The following is a 20782-nucleotide window of genomic DNA, read 5'->3' as shown; positions in this document are numbered from 1 at the left end:
CCACTTGCCCACAGAAACACTGACCAGGCCATTCTCAATATGTTTGACCCAGAATTAGCTTTAAAACCCCAATATTAGTCTTTTATCAAAACCATTAACTTCCCCTTGCTTGCATGCCTCTTTTTCAATCTCATTCCCGTCACATTGTAAAAGGCAAGTCGGAGTGAGAGGGAGAACTAAGATGACAAACAACTGTGATCTCTCTGTCTTCTGTCCTCTTCCCTGTTCTTCTGAGACTCAAGGAATGGCACCTCATCTTTTGGTTAGAGAATTGATACAGCCTTCTGGACTGAGCATTGAGTTCATCAATTTCTGACTGGAATCTCTGCTCCTGTCTTGGACAGCAGATGCTGGCAGCGTTTCAGCTGTTGCTGTTTACAGGTCCTTATACCAAAGTCTTGATTCTTGTCTGATTATCACCTGCAGTTGCCTTGCGCCATCATCCATTTTGTTATTTAATGTCTTCTGCTTTTCACCCTACAACAGACATTCCCTATTGTTTTTCCGTCCTGCAAACATGTGGACTAATAACCACTGATTTCGCAACCTCTCTACTTGTTTCAAACCTGTTGCATCTCTGATATCTTTTAGTTGTGTTAATGACTTTTTTGACGTGAAACATCTCTCTACAGACACCACCTGCCCTGCTAAGCGTTTCTATCATTTTTAAAAAAATCTACTATTTAAGACTGCTAGCATCCCCTTATAAACAAAGGGACTCGTAGCAGCTCAGGCAGCATTTTAGGAGCAGGAAAGATGACATTTCAGGCCTAGACCCTTCAGCTAGGCCGAAATGTTAGCTTTCCTGCTCCTAAGACACTGCTTGGCCTGCTGTGTTCATCCAGCTCCACATTTTGTGATCTCGAATTCTGCAGCAACTGCAGTTCCTATTATCTCTGACTCGTGGTAGTTGTTAGTTTGCTTGTAGTACTCAAAAGAAATGTACAAGCGATCAGTACACAGATGGGACAGATGCCGTGTACTAATCTTTCAGTAACAGTTGCCTGGATTGGACCATGATTAAATTTAAGCCATATTAGGGAAATTAATTTGAATAATTTGGTCATTTAAATAATGTGTTTCCATTGAAACCTGTAACATACACTCAATTTCTCAGGGGGAGCATTATCAGGAGCTAAAGAATAATCTTGCTTCTTTACTTTGCTGAGGCCCTTTGAAATTTGCATACAAAATACACTGTCCGTGACTTCTAAAATAAGACAGTGAAAGAATTAATTTTCAAGTTATATTGACAAAGTATTATGATAAGTGAACAAGCACTATTTATACATTGTCAGTTTTTAATGTAAACCATCTTCCATTTGCATGAAATTACATCACAATGTAGATTAGAAATGGTGAATTTTCATAATAATTTCTTTTCTTGCACTGTACCCAGTATACATTTAAAAATATATTTTTGGTGACTCCTATTATTTTCTCCTTAGCAGCAAGATTGATGATTAACACCTTGGGTAGTATGGAACTATAGGTATAAATATGCTGTGATGTGGGTTATAGGATGTGGGTTTGCACCTTTTTTAATGGTAATTTTTGTTTGTGGCTCTTCACCACAGGTGGGAAGAGTACAATCACAGGTGAATCACAATGGTTTTTTCTTGCAAGTAGGTTGCATAAGCGTGTCATGGACAGTCATCAAGCTAGGCTGCTTGTTTACTTTTTCATGAATGATTTGTTGAAGCTCTGAATAATCTAAAGGAAAGTGAGAAATAAAATACTCCTTTGAGATTCCCAGATGACTCAAAATGTGTACTTGTGTCTTTACTGTTTTCTACATGAGTGAGGTGCTGTATAAAGGCTGAAAATGCTCGTACGTTAGAGTGGCTTTTTTCAAAATGCCTTGAAATATTGTCATACAGTTGAACATTATCAGTAGCTGTAGATTAGTTTGTTCATTCGATACCCATGTTGTTGTGGTTTTAAGATCTTTGCTTGTTAAATTTCATTCCAAGGGAAGGTCTGCCACAGAAAATGTTTCTTCATTTCAATTCTGACTGGATGAACTCGAGGAGTGAAACGACAGCATGTTCTCGGAAACCAAATAACGTGCTAACCTTTGCAATGAACGTGGACTCTCCCTGCCCACACTAAAATCATGCTGTTCAACCCACTCAATGGTACCCATGACACAATTCAAGTATAAAGCCAATTGATGTGGAAACATAGTCAGACAGGTGATTGCTTGAAAAATAACATTTTCAGCTTGAGGTAGTGGTTATTTTTTCCAAAGCTCACTTGTGCAGTTTCTCAGGAGGTTCACAGCTTTGAAAAATAAGTTATTGCTTGTTTTCAACTTGGAAGTAATCATTTTTCTTGCTAAATGTGTGTGTGTAACAGTTTTTCTGCTTTGTGTCCCCACAAATTTTTTTTTTCTCTCAGTACTGCCAGATCTCCACAGGATGTGACAATTGGCTGGTATATCTATTCCAAGTATTTTGACTGAAAGAGAAGTACTGCCTCCAGATCTCTCAATGTACTTTCCGTACACATGTGTATTAAGGAATTTGTTATGCTTGTTATCATTTTGGTTTTAGTTCATGATTGGTGCTGAAATTAATACCTGGGTTCTAAAGCTGATGATCTGCGCCCATTTTCTCTGCTCTTATCATCTTTAGAACTAGTTTTCTGTTCATTGATCAATAAGCAAAATTTTGTTATGAAATTACATTCTTAAGAAAAGGCTTAATACCCTTAAATACAGGTCAAAATAGGTTTCAAGAGTTCCGTCTTGGAATGACAGCTACATGAAGAACGACTGAGGGGTCAAATAGAGGCAGAGCACACATCTGCATATCTCCTTAAGCCTGAGCTGCCTTTACTTAGATCACAGCTGACCTGTACATCATGGTTGCTACATATCTTTTATTATTCTAACCATAGTTGAAATTTAAAAGCAGAAATTGTTGCATGTTAGGTAAGGGTATCAAGGAATAGGGAAGTAAAAATTGATCAAAATGAAATTGTAGAGTAGTTGAATATTGACCATTTGGTCAAAGCTTTTTGTCTTGCATCGTGATAAACACAAGTATCCAACATTTCAAACCATCATATCAATTTATGCCACAAGAGAAAGTGGACTGATTGGTTAGCAAGTCAACATCTGTGAAGAGGAATTGGAGTTAACATTTGGTGCCTGGACTCAAAATGTTAACTATGCTCTTCACAGATGTTGCCAGACCTGTTGAGCTTTCCCAGTAGCTTCTGTTTTTGTTTCTGATTTATAGCATCCACAGTTCTTTTGATTTTTATTTGGTTAGCAAGTCAATTCTGACTAGCAGAGATGTTTTCTTAGAGAAAACAATAAGGAACATTAGGCTCCCCAAGCTCCTTGCTTAACCTGTTATTCAGATTGTTGAGGTACTTAGCCTTTCCAGTGTAATTTGAGGTAGACTGGGCACTTTTTCAGTTTGTTGGTGGGAATCTTGATTCATTTGTGATTTTGAGTGGTACATGGCAAATAATCATATCAGGATAACTGTTGGTCTGCTAATCATTCTTATGCATTTCCTTAGTAAATGGCATTCTTGTGTCTTTATCAGTCCAAGTATGTATTACTGCTTAAGTGGCCACAGGACACCGAGTGAAAGGCTACTGATTTTAATGGAAGAGATTGAAGATTATCTTGCAGGATGACCTTAAACATTTTTGGCCCAGTCTGGGTTGGCTGATTTACAGATGGCAAAGGCTTCGGCCAGGTGGTGAGTAGGAGGATGACTGCTGTCATCACGAGAGGACAGGAGGTTTGCACTGCACAGACGTTGCTGGACTAAGTGGAGTGTCATTTTAGCAATTCAGATGATTTGTTAGAGGACTGAGTGCTTGATGGCTGTGACTCACCTCAAGTCCTTTAGAACGTTTGAAATCTGCATATTGGCAATTGAGCTCGCCTGGCAGGAAGCTGACCTTACATTAAATAGGTTTGAGCTTCCACTGATGTATCTAGATGTTGATGAGTTCTATTTATGCTGCAATCAAAGCTGAGGTGTTGATTGTCAGACACTGCATCACGTTGAGTCTGCACATGTGCAAATGGAGTTGGCAGCATCATTGTAGTACTGCACATTGGAAAAAAAATGCTGTGCGCAAGAACTAATTTTTTTTTAAAAGAAGCATAGACTCAAATTTCTGTTTAAAGTGCAACCTGGGACAAATTGATGCAGAGCTGTTCTATGCGACTTAACATTGAACTCGCGCTTTCTGGTACTTCCTCTGCGCACTATACCAGCAAGTCTTTATCTGAACCCACTACAGTGTTTGTATGTTATCTACCTACTGGCAGGCTGACAGGGTTGGCATAGATACCAGCCATTCTCTTATCCTGGTTGCCAGTAACTTTTTTGTAGCATCAATGTCTTAAGCTGGTGGCTCTTCAGTGAAAGAGTGAGTAAAGGTGTATTTTTTTTCTTCAAGGTAGAGTTCCTCCTGTTCCATGTCATGCTGTTGCACTGCTGCCTGAACAGATCACATTGACAGGAGAAAAAAACAATGACAGGGATCTGGTGTGACATAAGAAGGAAAATTAGGTCTGAAGGTATGCTCACCTTTTGAATACTCTACACTGACCACAGCTTCAGTGATGGTAGTTTCAATAATGCAATCAAAGTCTTCTGCACATTGGTAAGGACAAGCAACCATGTTGGCTCTCACGCTTCTGAAAAGCCCTGCCCCCAAACTCCTACCCTTAAAAAGAACTCTACCAGCCCACCGATCTTGCTGGTTATATTCATTTGCCTCTGGTTGTGCACCAACATTCCTGCAACAGAGAAGCAAATGTATCATTAATTTTCCTGCAATTTGTGGATGAAATGGTTGTAATAGTTAAATAGTATCAGTGATAATGGGAACTGCAGATGCTGGAGAATCCAAGATGACAAAGTATGAAGCTGGATGAACACAGCAGGCCAAGCAGCATCTCAGGAGCACAAAAGCTGACGTTTCGGGCCTAGACCCTTCATAAGGGTCTAGGTCCGAAATGTCAGCTTTTGTGCTCCTGAGATGCTGCTTGGCCTGCTGTGTTCATCTGGCTTCACACTTTGTTTACACACAAATCAACTATTTAACTGTTACAATGCCATATGGGACAGACCTGCAGTTATGAGAAGTATATTGAGGTGAGGTGTCGCTATGAATGTCAGGTATGCATCATGAATGATAGAAATTGATGGTAGACATGCTGGTATGTTGATAGTGTGTGATACTTGTGCAATTGATTTGATATGCAAGTTGAAGATGCCTTCATGGACCTTCACCACTTGGGTTGAACCTTTTATAGCACTGTGTCCAGGTTCTCAAGGTGTAACTTAGACTTTGCATACCACAGCTGTCGTATTTAGCATCTTCTGCCAATGTATCCATTGTAATGTCTTAGAGAACATTAAAATATATGCCCTTCACTGTTGAATCATGATCATGGTTTGTCCCATACAGAGACTCTTCCGTCAGCAATTCCAGTGTTTGTGCCAGTCAAAATGCACCTTTCTTTTAACAGATGCAGGCTGGCATTAAGTAACATGACAAGACAGGCAGCCACTCAACAGCTCTAACTGTATGCAAATATCCTGCAAATTAGCTGGCACAAGAAGTTTGGCTCGCTGCCTACGTCAGAAGCATTAGACGCTGTTTAATTGCGTGTTGGCATCCTCATGCCTGTTTTTGGGGGCTATCGAATTTCTCTCCTGGCAACTTTTACATTTGCTTCTAAGTATAATTAATCTAAATTTTTCTTTGCTCCCAGGAATCATAGGGTTAAATTTATGAGACATTTAGTTGGTTGAATTTTTACCTTCTTGAATGCCTGACCCCAATAGGCCCAGCTTCTGATTGCAAAGACTGATCCATTGGAGAATAGCTGTAGTGGTCTGGAGTAAATGTATCTACTTTTCTTGTGCAATGAAAATGCTTTTGATTTTGCAAATGAAGATGAACAATTTATTATTTTGTTTCAAGAGTGATTTTATCTGTGGAATGCAATGAGGTCAGAATTGTCTGTGAAATCACTGCAAAATTAGTTTAATATTTGGAGTTTTACATTTGGCAGGCTTTTGGCCAGGTAAAGTTCTCAGACATTTCCTCGGGTATTTGCCTGTAGTTACTTTTGCCAAGAAGTTGATTTGTGTCATGGTCACAATGAAATAAATTGTACTTGATCTAAAGAGAGAATGTGTTTCTTGAGTTTTCTGAATAACTTTCTCTTGTTCCGTATTCTTATGTACTTTTGGAACATTTTTGGAGGATATACTGTGAGCCTATTGTGTCTGGCTGCATAATCTGTGTTATAATGGCAGCCTACATCCAGTAATGCCTACTGATCACAACGATAGTATTACCAAAGCTACTCAGAGGTTGGATATGTTTCAATAGTTTTTTCAAAAGAATCTTGCTGATTTTTAAAGAGTTGTATTAATGTCGTATCAGAGCCTTGGATAACAGCTATATAAATTATTCTGTACCAGATGAATATAATAGTGGTGTGCGATTCTTTCAACAGAGTAAGATATATAAATAGCAAGGCTGTAGTGTATGTAGAATGAAGATTGATCGTTACCATTCTAAATACATTGGAATTATATTGACAACAGTATACTGAGATAAATACTTAAAGGGATAGTAAGGACTGCAGATGCTGGAGTCCGAGATAACACAGTGTGGAACTGGAGGCACAAAACAGGCCAGGCAGCATCAGAGGGGCAAGAAAGTTGACGTTTCAGGTCGGGACCGTTCTTTGACCCATTTCTGAAGAAGGGTCCCGACCTGAAATGGCAACTTCCCTGCTGTGTTCCTCCAGCTCCACCCTGTTACCTCTCAACACTTGAAAGGTTACAATAAGATTTTTGATACTTTTTCAAACAGTGGGCATTTTCGAGCCATTTTCACCTAATCATCTGAGATTTTTTTCATGATTTTCCATACATGTAACTGTCCTATAGTATTCCCAATCACAAAGCTACCTAGTCTAAATTGACGCATGAGGAAGAGGGTCATGTAGTGGTCATGTCACTGCACTAGCAATTTAAAGGCAGAGGCTAATGATCTATAGGGAGTTGATGTCTAGAGATGATAGCACTAGGCCTATTAATCTCGAGACCAAGGTAATGTTCTAGGGAATTGGAGATGAATTCTGCTAAAATAGATGCTGAAATTTGAATTCAGTTTAAAAAAAAATCTGGAATTGAGGTCAAATGATGACTGTGAAACTGTTGTTGATTTTCAGGAAAGTCATCTGGTTCACTATTGTCCTTCAGGGAAGGAAATCTGTAGGCCAAATCAAGTAAGGACTGCATGTGACTCCACACTAGCAGTAATGTGGTTGACTTTTAACTGCTTTCTGAAATGGCCTAGCAACCCACCAAAAAGTCTCAAAAAAGAAATGAAACCCGACAACCACTGACCTAGGTACTGGAAATGATGGCAAAGATGGTACTATCAACCATGTAAAGTGCTATTTAGTAACTTGTTAGTAAATAATAACTAATTAGGAATGGGCAGATAGGGACTGGTCAGGTCAGCAGTGCCCTTGTCCTAGGAATAAATAAAAACATGTTTTCTGAGTTTTGCTCTGCTCTTCATAATTACACAATGTAGGCAATTAAGATCAACCGGGGGATGAAATGGAAAAGAAAGTTTGCTTAATTTTGTGTCAGCAGTACCATAAAATCCTGTTATTGCATCCTGTTTTCCAAATGAGCAAAAGGCTTCTTAAAATGTGATACTCTTTCAATGACTTAATTTTGCCTTTTAGCTATTTTTAAAGATTTACAAGAGTAACCAAGTGCAACTTAAAAGGAATGATGGGTTTAATAGGAGTGGGGGTGGATCTGTTGTGTCACGGTATTGCCACTGGGCTAGTAATCAAGACACCGAATTGAAGATCTGGGATCCCACCATGGTATATGCTGGATTTGGAATTTATACTTCAAATAAATTTGGCATTAAGAAGTCTAATAATGAACTTGAAACCATTATCAATTGCCAAAAAGAAAACATCTGGTTCAGGGAAGGAAATCTGCCATCCTCAGCTGGTCTGGCCTACATGTGAATCCAGACCCACTGCAATGTGGTTGACTTTTAACTGCCCTCTGAAATGGCCTAGTAAGCCGATCAGTTGTAGCAATTCCTCAAAAAAAGTCTCAAAAAAATGAAAGCAGATGACCAGTTGCCACCAACTTAGGCACTGGAAATGACAAAGACATATTCAGCCTTGTCAATCCTGCAAAGCCTTCCTGACTAACATTTGGAGGCTAGTGCCAAAATTGGGAGAGCTGTCTCAGACTAATCCGCCAATGGCCTTAAATAGTCATACTCATACAATCATACATTACAGATCATGTATCGGACAACTAACATGTCCTGTCCCTGCAACACTGGTGGTGGCTCTATGGTGTACCCAGAATTGTCTTAGAAGTCCTCATCATTGACTCTGATGTCTCATGGCATTAGGCCAAACATGTTTAAGGAAACCTCCTGATTGCTATGTGCTCCTGCTACAAGTTGAAGAACTCTTGGAGGAAGCACTGAGGGTAGCAAAGGTGCAGAATGGAATCTGCATAGGTTATTTGATGCTTTTCACCAAGATTGGCTTGGTAACACCACTACTGACATAGCTGTGTCAGTGGTGGAGGAACCAATGAGACGGGAAGAAATATTTGATCTCCTCCTCACCAGTCTTCCTGCCACAAATGAAAGTATCGATGGTGTGCCCTGTTCTTGTGGAACTGAATCACCCCTTACCATAATGTGGAGCATTACCACTATTCTAAACAGGGCGGATTCTCAACAGATCAACCCTGCTTCACTGAAGAGTGGAGAGGGCATGCAAGGAGCAACACGAAGTATACGAAAAATATATTCACCCGAATGAAGTGACTAATTGCATGCATAACAGACTAAGCAGCAAATGATAAGACAGTGCTGCGTGGTTGCATGACAAACTATCACTTCAGAGCTCTGCAGTCCTGCCACAACCAGTCGTGAATGGTGGTGAACAGTTAAATAACTCACTGGAAGGAGAGGCTGCACGTATATTCTGATCCTGAATGATAGGGGAGGCTAGCACATCAGTACGAAAGCTAAAGCTGAAGCAACAAAAACAGAAATTGTTGGAAAAAAATAGCAAGTCTGTCAGCATCTTTGGAGATAAAGCAGAGTTGAGGTTTTGGGTCCAGTGACCCTACTTCGGAACCCTCAAGCGGTAAACTCTCAATGGTGGCATTGGTGCTGCAGCGGTGACTATCGCTGCTGGTGGTTCTCTTTTATAGGCCCTGACACACACGCACACGCACACACAAAGAAATCATGCTTCCTTGCCTGGGAACCGACTGAGGCTTCTTTAACTTGAGGGCGGCACGGTGGCTCAGTGGTTAGCGCTACAGCCTCACACCACCAGAGACCCGGGTTCGATTCCAGCCTCGGGCGAGTGTCTGTGTGGAGTTTGCACATTCTCCCAGTGTCTGCGTGGGTTTCCTCTGGGTGCTCCGGTTTCCTCCTACAGTCCAAAGATGTGCAGGCTAGGTGGATCGGCCATACTAAATTGTCTGTAGTGTTCAGGGATGTGTGGGTTACAGGGGAATGGGTCAGGGTGGGTTGCTTCAAGGGGCATTGTGGACTTGTTGGGCTGCAGGGCCTGTTTCCACACTGTAGGTAATCTAATATGATTGGTTCCTCGTGGTGCGGGCCCATCGTAATGCCAGTGGAAGAAACCAGTGATGATGTGAAGTAGCCACTAACTGGCCACTGAACTGTCCATTCCTGTTCTTCAGAAGCCTGTGCCCCTGTCATTCCAATTTCTGGGACTGACTTGTGGTGGAGGGAAGACCATCAGATTTCCCTTTCAAAACCGTTTGCTACGATTTTGAGTTTTTCCAGCACCTAGCCTGTCTCCAAAAGGCTGGCAAAATTCAGAAAATTTGTGTTTTTCCTTGATTCCCAGACATTGCATGTGTAATTATGATTTCCTTTTCAGGGTAAAGGCATGGTATCTTTGTAGGGCTGGTAGACCTTGACCTAGAGACCTATCAAAACAATGTTTATGTTTCACACGAATTGTTACCATTGCACATCCAGCTGTTCAGTTGCATGCTACACCTTGACAGGAAAATTATGTTTTGCCATTATTGAGTAACAATTTGTTCATAAATCTACCAATGAATGTATTCAAAACAAATGTTCCAATGCCAAATGTTTTTATTTAATCAGTAGCCAATGAGTCTAGTTTGTAAAATTACTCAAATAAATGTGCCATTTATTGTGATGCAAAAAATAAAAGTTGCAGTGTAAAACAAATTGCCCACATTGAAAATTGCTATTAATGTCCTAGTTTTCTCAGTGAACGGGGTTAATTCGAAGCATATGTTAATTTGATTACCTGTGTAATAGGAATCTTGTTGCAGATACAACATAATGTGCTTAGTTAAGGATCATAATGCAGGAATCTTTTGGTAGCTACACATCTTGTATTGAAGAATTTTTTTCTCTATAAGAATACCTTCAGGTATACAAAATCATGTGCTTTTTTAAAAGGATATTTCAGCCTGAGGCAATTATGTTGCTTTATTATACATTGACTCCACTGACCGAAGTGAATACTTTTGAAGAGTGGCATCATGTGAACTCATGTTCTAAACATGAAAGAATGACTTAACTATTGTAGCAATTCCTTGTGATGCACATGTTATTGAAACAGGATGACCTGGACAAACTTTAAAGCTCTAATATTTTATGCAATATCGTTAACTGTGTATATTTTTAAACCCCATCCGGTCATCCTGGTGATACGAACGGTAAGGTATGCAGCTGTGGTATTTCCAGATGAAGATGGTGTGTGGGTGGGGGACTAACATTTAACTAGCAGACTTCCTTTTTCTAATCGATTAAAGCAGCTATGTTTCAGGTTTTGTCACCTCTGTACTTTCTGGCCAGGTGTGCCACAGTTTAAACTAAGGGCAATTTTATTAACCCTGTATGCAGGAAAAAGATAGTTGAGCTATGACTGAATAATGTCTGTGCCTGTTGGCAATATTTTCAACTGAACTCTCAACATATTTGTGTGCAATTTTTCTATCATCTTTGGTTGGTAGATTTAATAGTTGTGTGAAAGTAGTGGATAGAGCAATGTCCCGTGAATGCGTTAAACATTTGAAAATATTGTCACTTGTAATTCCTGATCTCTTGTTTATTTAAAACAGCCCAAAGTGAATTGATGTAGGTAGTATTTATTTTTACATAGGATCAAGTCCTAGTTAAATGTTAACCAACAAAGGCTTGTCATATTTATAGCACTGTGGCATCAAGATCCTTTTAATATTTGTATTGTTGCACTAGTAGGAAGGTACAATTCTTAAATTTCATGATTTAGTCAAAACACTTTGGATTGGTAATTGAGGCAACAATTAGTTTAAGTCTGATCATTATTAAAGAGATTTTTTTCTAATTTCAGGCAGACAATATTTCAGAATGACTACAATCAAATCAGTACTCAGGAGCTACTGCTTTTATAAGACTGCAATATTATAATATGTTGATTCTTTTAAAATGCAATTTTGGTGTACCAGAATATATTTTAAAACCCTATAAAGATGATGGTGACTGATATTTATAATTACATGACCTTTAACTAAATTATGAAATCGGCTCTTGTACAGTAAGACAACTATGGGATACTATGTGATCTTTTTAATAATGTAGCATGATTAATTTAAGTACTATATCAAGGAGTTCAAATGCCTAAAGTAATCCTTAGGTGCATGGCTTATCGTAATACACACCTGCAAGTTCATTATTGTTTTTTATGAGGTGAGACAGGACAGTAATCTAATAATACATTGCTGTGGAACTATTGCATTTAAGGAAATGGGCCATGGTATTATTGTGTTATGTTAGCATATAAATCATTTTTACAACAAAATAATATTTTAAATCTATTTGCAAAAGCATGTTGAACACAAAGTCTGCCTACATATGTGTGGGGAAGTGAGGAAGGAAACTACCTACCACAGCAAAAGGAGGCGTTTTACCCAGCTGTCAAACACAAATAGTGTTCAATGAAAAGACCAGTTTGTTAATATTTTGACTGATTTTATAATGCATAACACCAGTTTTTATCAGATTTTAGTATGCACCTGTTGGAATTTCTTTCTTTCTTTTAGATTCAACAACATTAAAATATAAAAGGAGATTAAATTTGGGTTAAAAACATATATATCTTGGAGTACCAGTGTTGGTCAGTGTAGAGTGGTGATTTATTGCAGGTTTTCTTATTACTGAAGTTGTCAAGTGCACTGAAGACTGTTTATGGGTGCACGACATTCCACTGCATCACTGGATCATGTTCTAGGAAACAAGTGCCTATTAATGTAATTTTGTGGATCCCGTTTTTCTTAGAAATACGAGAATTAGAAAGCATTGCAGCTTTGATCCCAATTGACAATGCTGTTGGAGTTAGTTAAGATCAGATCAAGCATGACACAGTCAAGAATTCTATTAACATAGAAATGTTAGTCTGGTAGTTGTTGTTTTCTGTATATTGCACTGAAAGAGTTGCATGTATTATTTTAAAAAAAAGTCGAGAGAAATGGTATGTAATATACCAGAAATCAAAGTGAGCATTTTGGTTTTAGTTTGCCATTGATTAGAGCCCTGAAGATTGATAAAATCAAGTGGGACATCCGTGAAAACTACTGTCCCATGTTTTGTGCTGTGTGGTTAATGTTATGGTGCATCATATGATTGTCTTTACAAGTTGTGACTTTGCTTCATTTGGTGCTTAAGAAACCCTAATTTACAGCCTAGCTTTTTTAAAAAAGTGCTTGTCTTGCAATAACTGCTAACTTCATTTAACATTTTGTTTTACTCATAGGTACTTGTAGCATGAGTCTACCACGACCATTATGAGTGTCCTGATGATTGAAGCCTTTTATGGGGGTTCCCATAAACAGCTACTTGACCTTCTTCAAGAGGACATCAAGGGATGTTCTGTCTTTACCTTGCCAGCTAAGAAATGGCACTGGAGAGCTCGTACTGCTGCACTCTACTTCATGCAGACAATACCACCCAGTGAAAATTACAGGTATGCAAACACAGGGGAGACCCACAAGAGCTTAACTGCCTTGGAAGTGGTTATTATGTGGGATAGCCGGGGAACTCCCTATACACTTTCTAAAGCTTTATTAACTTGATCTTCAATGTCGATATTGTGCCAAACGTTTTGTCACAGTAGCTGTCACATTCTCTAACACTCTTTCTGTTTATTGAATATTTTCATGGCAGAAGGAGTATTAAAATGTGATGAAAGCTGTTCATTTCCAATGTGCGATTTTGACACTGCATTAAAGAGAATGTTGTCATCCATGTCCTTTCTAAAATCGATCAGTTGAAAAGTATTGTGATTAAATTCCAAGCACCTTTTTGAATGTTTACAGTGGAAGTTTAATTTAAACATTTCCAAGAAAATGTGTGGAGAACACTGATGATATTTTGAGAAAACTGGCTTCATGGAGATACTGAATCTGATGTTGTTAGAAAGCTGCAGTAATATAAGCAATTTAAATTACACGATCATTGTAGAACTGTACGTTAGTGACTAAGTCTGTTGTTAATTTGGCTCCTATACATTTTAAGACTGAGACATCCTCCAAGTTGCTTCACTTAACAATGTAATCAAAATTTATTGTTTCAGTAGAAAATATGAAAAAAAAGAACAAATATGTGGGAATGCTATTTGTTCGTTCTATCCATAAGTAAAAGCGTTGTTTCCCACTCGTTAACTACAAATCTGTCAAGATAGAATGGCTACATAACAATTATTCATCTTTCATTGTGAACGTCGTCACACATCAACTACCTGGACATGTTGGTCAGTGCTTTGCTCCAAGCCAAATGATTACTTGCAAGAATGAAGAATGAGCGCTGAATAAATAACTCCACAAACCTCAGAATAGGTACATGGTATCATTCATTTACTTTTGGATGTCTATTCATGTTTAACAAATTCATTGTTATAATCTTTATTGGTGGTGACATTTACACTTTAAGTAGCATTGAAGGCTATCCTTTTCTTGTCATTTATTATTAACCTACACCTAAATTCACTTTCAGATTATCCCGATGTAGCCTTGTGAGAAGCGTAGCTATATTTTTTAAGAATGTTGAACCTGAATCCCATTTTTGTTTTAAGTTAGTCCAGGGAATATTTTGAACACGGAATTGTTCTGGTTTTGTGTTATGATTAGTCAATTCAATTTAGTACTGACTGGTATTACCAGTATTATAAAAGGACATGGAAAACATTGATCAAAAAAGTTACTAAACTTAGATGTTATAATAGAAAAGAGTTTGTGTATGCTAAAGTTCCAAAGGAATTGAACAAAACTTTATAGCAGGCAAGTTATTTTCTGTTTAGATGATTCTCTCCAGTTAACATGTCAGAAATGTGATTACTTAAATTTACTTATTTACCAATTAATACAGCTTGACTACAAACCATTTGGCCTTCAGACTTGTTCCATAATTCACAGTTGGGACATGGAACAGGAATGCTTTTGGTGGACTTATCTTTCTCTTTCCTTTCGTATACAATTTCCTTGACTTATTAGCCATTTCCTCCAGTTACCTGGTGAGATATTATAAATGGTTATCTGTTGGTTATTTGTATTTTCATCTAATGAGCTGTGTCCACTATTTGAAAACTTGTGAAAGCTTAGGGCCTTATTTGGTAGGCACAAAAAGTAGCCTGGAACTAGGCCAGCATAAACAAGGAGAACATTTCCTCTCTCTGCTCTTTGTAGCAATGTGATAAGTGCATTTTTATAATTGCGTTCATGGATACAATGTAAATAGTCAATGGAGAACACTAGCATTCCAGATGTCTGTGGTCTCAGTACAAATCTGTATCAAACTAATAGATCTCTGCAATGGTGGCATTTGTTGCTGTACAGATAGCCATACCTCTAGCATGGGTAACAGATAATGTGTTGTTGCTCCTCTGAGCATTATATAAAATATAAAAGTATGACATTGGTTGAAACATGTGTCATCTTAGCTGTGACACTACATGTAGCTGATTAGGCTGCTGGCTGTTTGAGATCATACTTATAACACAAAATGGCTGCTTCAGCACAACTTTAGATTCAATCAGATCTCATTGAAATAAAGGTCTTCGAAGATAGAATGTTGAGGAAGTAAGACTAATACAAGAATTTAATGCCTTAAAGTTGTGAGAGATGATGGCTGTTTTCTGCCCTCCCCTGCCCTGCTACCAAGTACATCTTTTCCTTATAAAGTCATACTGCAGTACTATAAAACATTTATAGAGGATACACGATGGGGGGCAGTGGTATGTTTTTGTGAAGAACCGAGGCCAAGTGTTGTGCCTGTTTTGTGCCATGGGTGTTATTTCTTTTTCATTATGCCTTGTTAAAAATGCTTATGAATAGTTTCTTTAAGGAATTTATTTTATTGGTAAAACAGAGCCGGAGGTGCAAGTGGATTGCTCGACTTCAAGGTTGAGCAATACTTGCTGGCACTGAGCACCCAAGTCTGGTGCTGGTACTCCGTCGTCAGGTTTGACAAATCTTTCATTTCTTTTTCAGTTTGCAGTTTTATTGTTTGCTTTAGTTGTTGTGTTTTATCTGCTGTTAATTTGCTGCAGTGCAGCAGGCTTTTTATTATTTAAAGTTAGCGCCTCCTTTAGCAGGCAGATATTTTCAATTGGATTTCCGTACACTTGAGGTATAATGTTGCTGCTTACTATGTAATTAGGAGAATAATTAGGAATATGGAAAACCGATTATATTTGCCAAAGGAGGAGCTTCCCATATGAACATACGCTTGTCGTTGAAAAACTAAAATCTCATCCTTTACATCCGCCCCATCTTCTGGTAAGAATATTTTTGTAGATTAAACCATCCTAATGCAAGTCAACCAAACTATTATAAAATGACTGATTTGAAGGGTTTGCAACCGGTCATATAAATTTTTAGTTCGCTGGAAATTACACATATGTCATGTATTAAATACAATAAATAAAACTCTTTTTGGCATTAGCATGAGTGTTTCTCAGCACAGCCTTTTTCTTCCTGTCAGCTGATATGGCATTATCTTGTTTGGTTAGCATTAGATAAAGATTCTTTATCCTGCATTGCCTTGTGAGCCTAGATAGAAGAATCTGTTGCAGTATCACATTGTTAACTGGAAGTACAGCCTCTCTAGAGCCATAGAATCATTGAGATACACAGCACGGAAGAAGACCCTTCAGCCCAAGTTGTCCATGCCGACCAGATATCCTAAATAAATCTAGTCCTATTTGCCAGCATTTGGCCCATATCAGTGTCCATCCAGATGTCTTTTAAATGTTGTAATTATACCAGCCTCCACCACTTTCTCTGGCAGTCCATTCCATACATGCACCACCATCTGTGTGAAAAAGTTACCCTATAGATCCCTTTTTCTCTCCCACCTAAACCTACACCCTCTAGTTTTGAACTCCCTGACTCCGGGTAATAGACCTTATTTATTTATCCTATCTATGCCCCTCATAATTTTATAAACCTCTATAATGTCACCTGTCAGCCTCTGATGCTGCAGGGAAAATAGACTCCATTCAGCCTCTGCCTGTAGCTCAAACCTTTTGCTTAAACCTTGCCTAAATTCTGACTTTTAAAAGCACTATCTGGAAAATTGTACTCTTAAAATAATTATTTCAAATGCAATATGTGCATTTTTGGTAAATTACTGCAAGGCGTAAGAAAGAGACATGCCTATTATCCTCTGTCTTTGGGATTTTTACCTTTTGGGAGAAATATTGCAATTTTACAACCATTACAAAGTGTAAAATTGCAATTTACTACAGGGTGTGATTAATCAGTAAACCTCTGAACATGCATTGAATAGGCCTAGGAAAATATTTTAGTGGGTTTGCCAAATCTGGTTAGCCTGTCAGATGAAGCAGTCATTTCTTTACACCTTACTTCTCCACTTTTATATTTCGCAATGAAAAATGTTCACAAGAAATGAAAGCGCTTACATTTTTCTTCTGGCTGCTCATAGCACATGTGCAGGAGATTTGTTTGTAATTCTTAAAGATTGCATGACAATCATGGATGGTTAATAATTACATTTCTTGGGTAACCTAAGGAAGATTTGTCAAAGTCACTTGCAAAGCAGAAATTGGAGCATGCCAAAGCTTAAAATCTGGGTGCTGAGGATGCATTACCAATTTTCATAATATTTTGATATATTTATGTTTAGAAGTGGATTTTGAATAAAAGGAACAACTGGCATTCATATAGTGGTTGACCAAGTTTCAGGATGATCCAAACACTTTGCGTATTCTCGTCCAAAAGTTCTACTACCCAGACAGTCATTAGAACTGTGGGACCATTTGGATTCCCTGATGCAGCAGACTCTGTGGGAATTGCCTGGAAACTGGAAACCTCTTGTTGACAATAACCTGTTTTTGGAACTGTCTGAAAACATGTTTAAAAGTTAGAAACCTTGGGAAATTTTAACTCAGTTAAGCTTAATAGCTTCGCCAGAAAATGTTAAGTCATATCATAGAATCCCTCAGTGTAGAAACAGGCCCCCTGGCCCAACAAGTACCGGCCCTCAGAGCATCCCACCCAGACCCATCCCCCTATAACCCACCTAACCTACACATCTCTGAACAATATGGACAAATGGTAATGGCCAATCCGCCTGGCCTGCACATCTTTGGACTGTGGAAGGAAACCAGACCACCCGGAGGAAACCCACGCAAACACGGGGAGAACGTGCAAACTCTACACAGACAGCCGCCCGAGGGTGGAATCGAACCCAGGCCCCTGGTGCCGTGAGGCAGCAGTGCTAACCACTCTGCCAAACAATTTACAATCCTATTCCGACCTTTGGGTTACTCTTAGACCAATCTCTCAACACACCATTGATGTCCTAAGTTACATCTCCCCAGATCCCATTCTCCTATCTGGCATCCTACCCATCGGGCACCTAATAATCTCATCCATCTGGCACTGTACTGTAAGCACTTTCCCACCTGATACCTTCCTCCTCACTTAACTACTGCCGTAACCCCACACATAGCTTGCATTTTCACCCTTTCATAGGAGCTGTCTAAGTGATTGGCTGTCTTGTGGGACATTTAAATCCCAGAACATGGTACACCTACTGCTGTAAAACTTGGCAAGTATTTTCTATGAAGATTTTCTATGTTGCTGGGACTCCTGGACTTTTGAACAGTTTGGTAACAGATTTTCCTGTCCAAGAATCCAATGCAGAAGACATCTGAAAATGGGTGGGTAGCTTTTAAACCAATTAGAGCCAGATACAGAGTTTCTGACTCTGGGATATCTGGGCTTATGTATTATATCAGAGCTCCAACTGCAATTATATTGGTCAACGTGGCAACAAATGTGTATACTGTAACATCCCACCGACTCCTAATTGGATGAATGATCTGTTAAATTTTGTTTTAATTGTATTCGATGATAGGACATTGTTTACCAGTATACCAAGTAATTGTCTGCACTTTGAACAGTACTACCGGATCTATCACATTCATGTGAACAAGCAAAGAGAGATTTGGTTTATGTCGGTTTAAAAACCAATACCTTTGACAATGTAATGCTCCCTCAGCACTGTAGTAAAGAGTCAGCTTAGAGTGAAGTTTGGTCTTTTATCATTTAGATTTAGAAGTGAGAGTGTTATGAATTGAACCAATCTGAATTAGATAAATAAAGCTTATTGCTGGATTGTTTTTAGAAGTATATGTTCTTGGAGGGGTGGGGACAAGAAAAGGGTAACTAATTGAATCCTTACAGTCTGGGAGCAGGCCAATCAGCCCATTGAGTTCACACCGACCCTCCAAAGAGTAGTCCACCCAGACCATTCCATTTCTTCCCCAACCCTCCACCCTCCAACCTATACCTGTAGCTTTGCGTTTTCCATGCTTAATCTACCTAGCCAGTAAATCTCTGGACACTATGGGTAATTTAGCTTAGCAAATCCACCTAACCTGCACATCTAGGAACTATAGAAGGAAACCAGAGCATCCGGAGTAAACCAACGCAGACACAGGGAGAATATGCAAACTCCAAGCAGTCACCAGTGCTGTGAGGCAGCAGTGCTAATCACTGAGTTACTATGCTGCCCCTTTCTCCTCGCAAGTTTTCCCATAATTCTTTTGTTCTGGCCTGGTGCTACTTGTAACTATTTTACTGTTTGTTTTGGTGCTGTTATGCTATTACTTTATACATGCCTACAAAGCAAAATTAGAGCAAAAGCAGAAAGGGAGTTGCATTCCGCCAAATGGGAAGGATTATTTGGCTACTTAGTTCTGAAAGGATCAAGTATCCATGCACGATAATGACCACGTTTTATTTGCATGTGGCCTTTGTACACCTTTCAAAGAATTATGTGATCATACCTACGCGGATAATAGCTCTCCTCCAAATTCACATATAGAAGTCATTGCTCATGCTTTCCTCCTCCCCCTCAACTATTTCCTGTGTTTCTGGGGTGGATTCTGTACTGAATATTGAAACATTTGAAAGAGGCTTCATCCAGTGTAATTACTTAAGCAGTTTTAGCTTGTATTACCGATTATGAAACTTTAAAACGCGATGACTAACAGTGTTGTGTGGGAGGGGAAAGTCCCTGCAGTCACAGCTTCATGGTGTGTCTGTTACTCCTCAATGTGTGTATTTTTGGCTCCATTTAAAAACAAAATGGTTTTCACTGTGTGTTTTGTCAGATAACAAATTTGAAGTCATCATCATTATTGGAAATTAAGAACATGTCAGTGCCTCATAGAGGCTAACTTTCAAGTTACACTGCTTAAAAATCTCTAGTAAAATGTTGTGGTTATGGTTTTGAGGACAGTTTTTTGTGGTGCTTTTATAGAAAGGCTGTCTCCCAGAACATGTGCTTGTATACGTAAAGTACTTTTCTGTTGCACAGGTAGGGACTTCATTAAACTTTGAAGATTAAACTGCAGCAGAACAACATTTGAGTAAGAGAGAACACATGGTGCAAACCTTGAAAAAATTACAGAAAAATTTCCACAACAGAAATACCAGAAAACCACCAGGTTAATAATGATTTCCTGTCATGAAATATTTTTGTCACATGTGTCTGCCCACTGACTTGGCAATATAGTTGTTCAACATTTTGTGGAGTGAAACTGCAATCAGATTAAACTCAGGGATATTGCTATATATCTGAAAGCTTACAATTTTCTTTTGTGTTTCTTTTTTAGTCATGAAACTGTTTCATTCTGTGCCACAGTGGGTTTGAATTCATGATGAGTGGTGGTATGAGCTGTCTTTTGCATAGCTTGTATTTATTTGTTATTTTCTTGTGATTTATGATTAACGAGGGGAAATTTCATTAACTACCTGTTTCTATGAAATCATGACAACCCAATTTTCTTTGATGTATAAACTAATGGAAATTTTGAGCGAAAAGTTAAATGAAAGGAATTGAATACTTAGAATTTGGCACAATTTATGAAAGAACATCACTAGCTAGTCTCTCTGATTTTTCTAAAGTCAGCTTCAATTACCTGTCAATAGCATCCATGTCCACGTTCAGCCTACCAACAAGAGTTCACCCTCTTCGGGTGGGTGAGTCAGTTAATTGGCATATTGTAAGAAGGATGGAGTTGTCTGGATGTTGTGTCACAAGTTTGACTTTAAGTTTGCAACAGCTTCATTTTTATTTTTGCAAAGGGAAACGAAGTAATGAACTAAACACGTGTAGAGTTAGAAACTGTGTATTG

At 38.7% G+C, this 20782-nt stretch overlaps 1 protein-coding gene across 12 annotated transcripts in view; it reads left to right on the top strand.

Moving 5' to 3' along the window:
* Positions 1 to 20782, top strand: part of gtdc1 (glycosyltransferase-like domain containing 1) — a 417621-nt gene that overhangs the window by 54189 nt on the left and 342650 nt on the right. For all 12 annotated transcript variants that reach the window (XM_059647446.1, XM_059647444.1, XM_048534511.2 and 9 more), the window contains one exon: positions 12872 to 13081. In XM_059647446.1, the coding sequence (XP_059503429.1) occupies positions 12903 to 13081 (179 nt within the window). In that variant the 5' untranslated portion in view covers positions 12872 to 12902. The remainder of the gene's footprint in view (positions 1 to 12871; positions 13082 to 20782) is intronic.

This window comes from Stegostoma tigrinum, chromosome 7, assembly GCF_030684315.1.
Source record: "Stegostoma tigrinum isolate sSteTig4 chromosome 7, sSteTig4.hap1, whole genome shotgun sequence".
In the NCBI taxonomy this organism is placed as follows: domain Eukaryota; kingdom Metazoa; phylum Chordata; class Chondrichthyes; order Orectolobiformes; family Stegostomatidae; genus Stegostoma; species Stegostoma tigrinum.
This window is presented reverse-complemented; position numbering and strand designations above follow the sequence as displayed.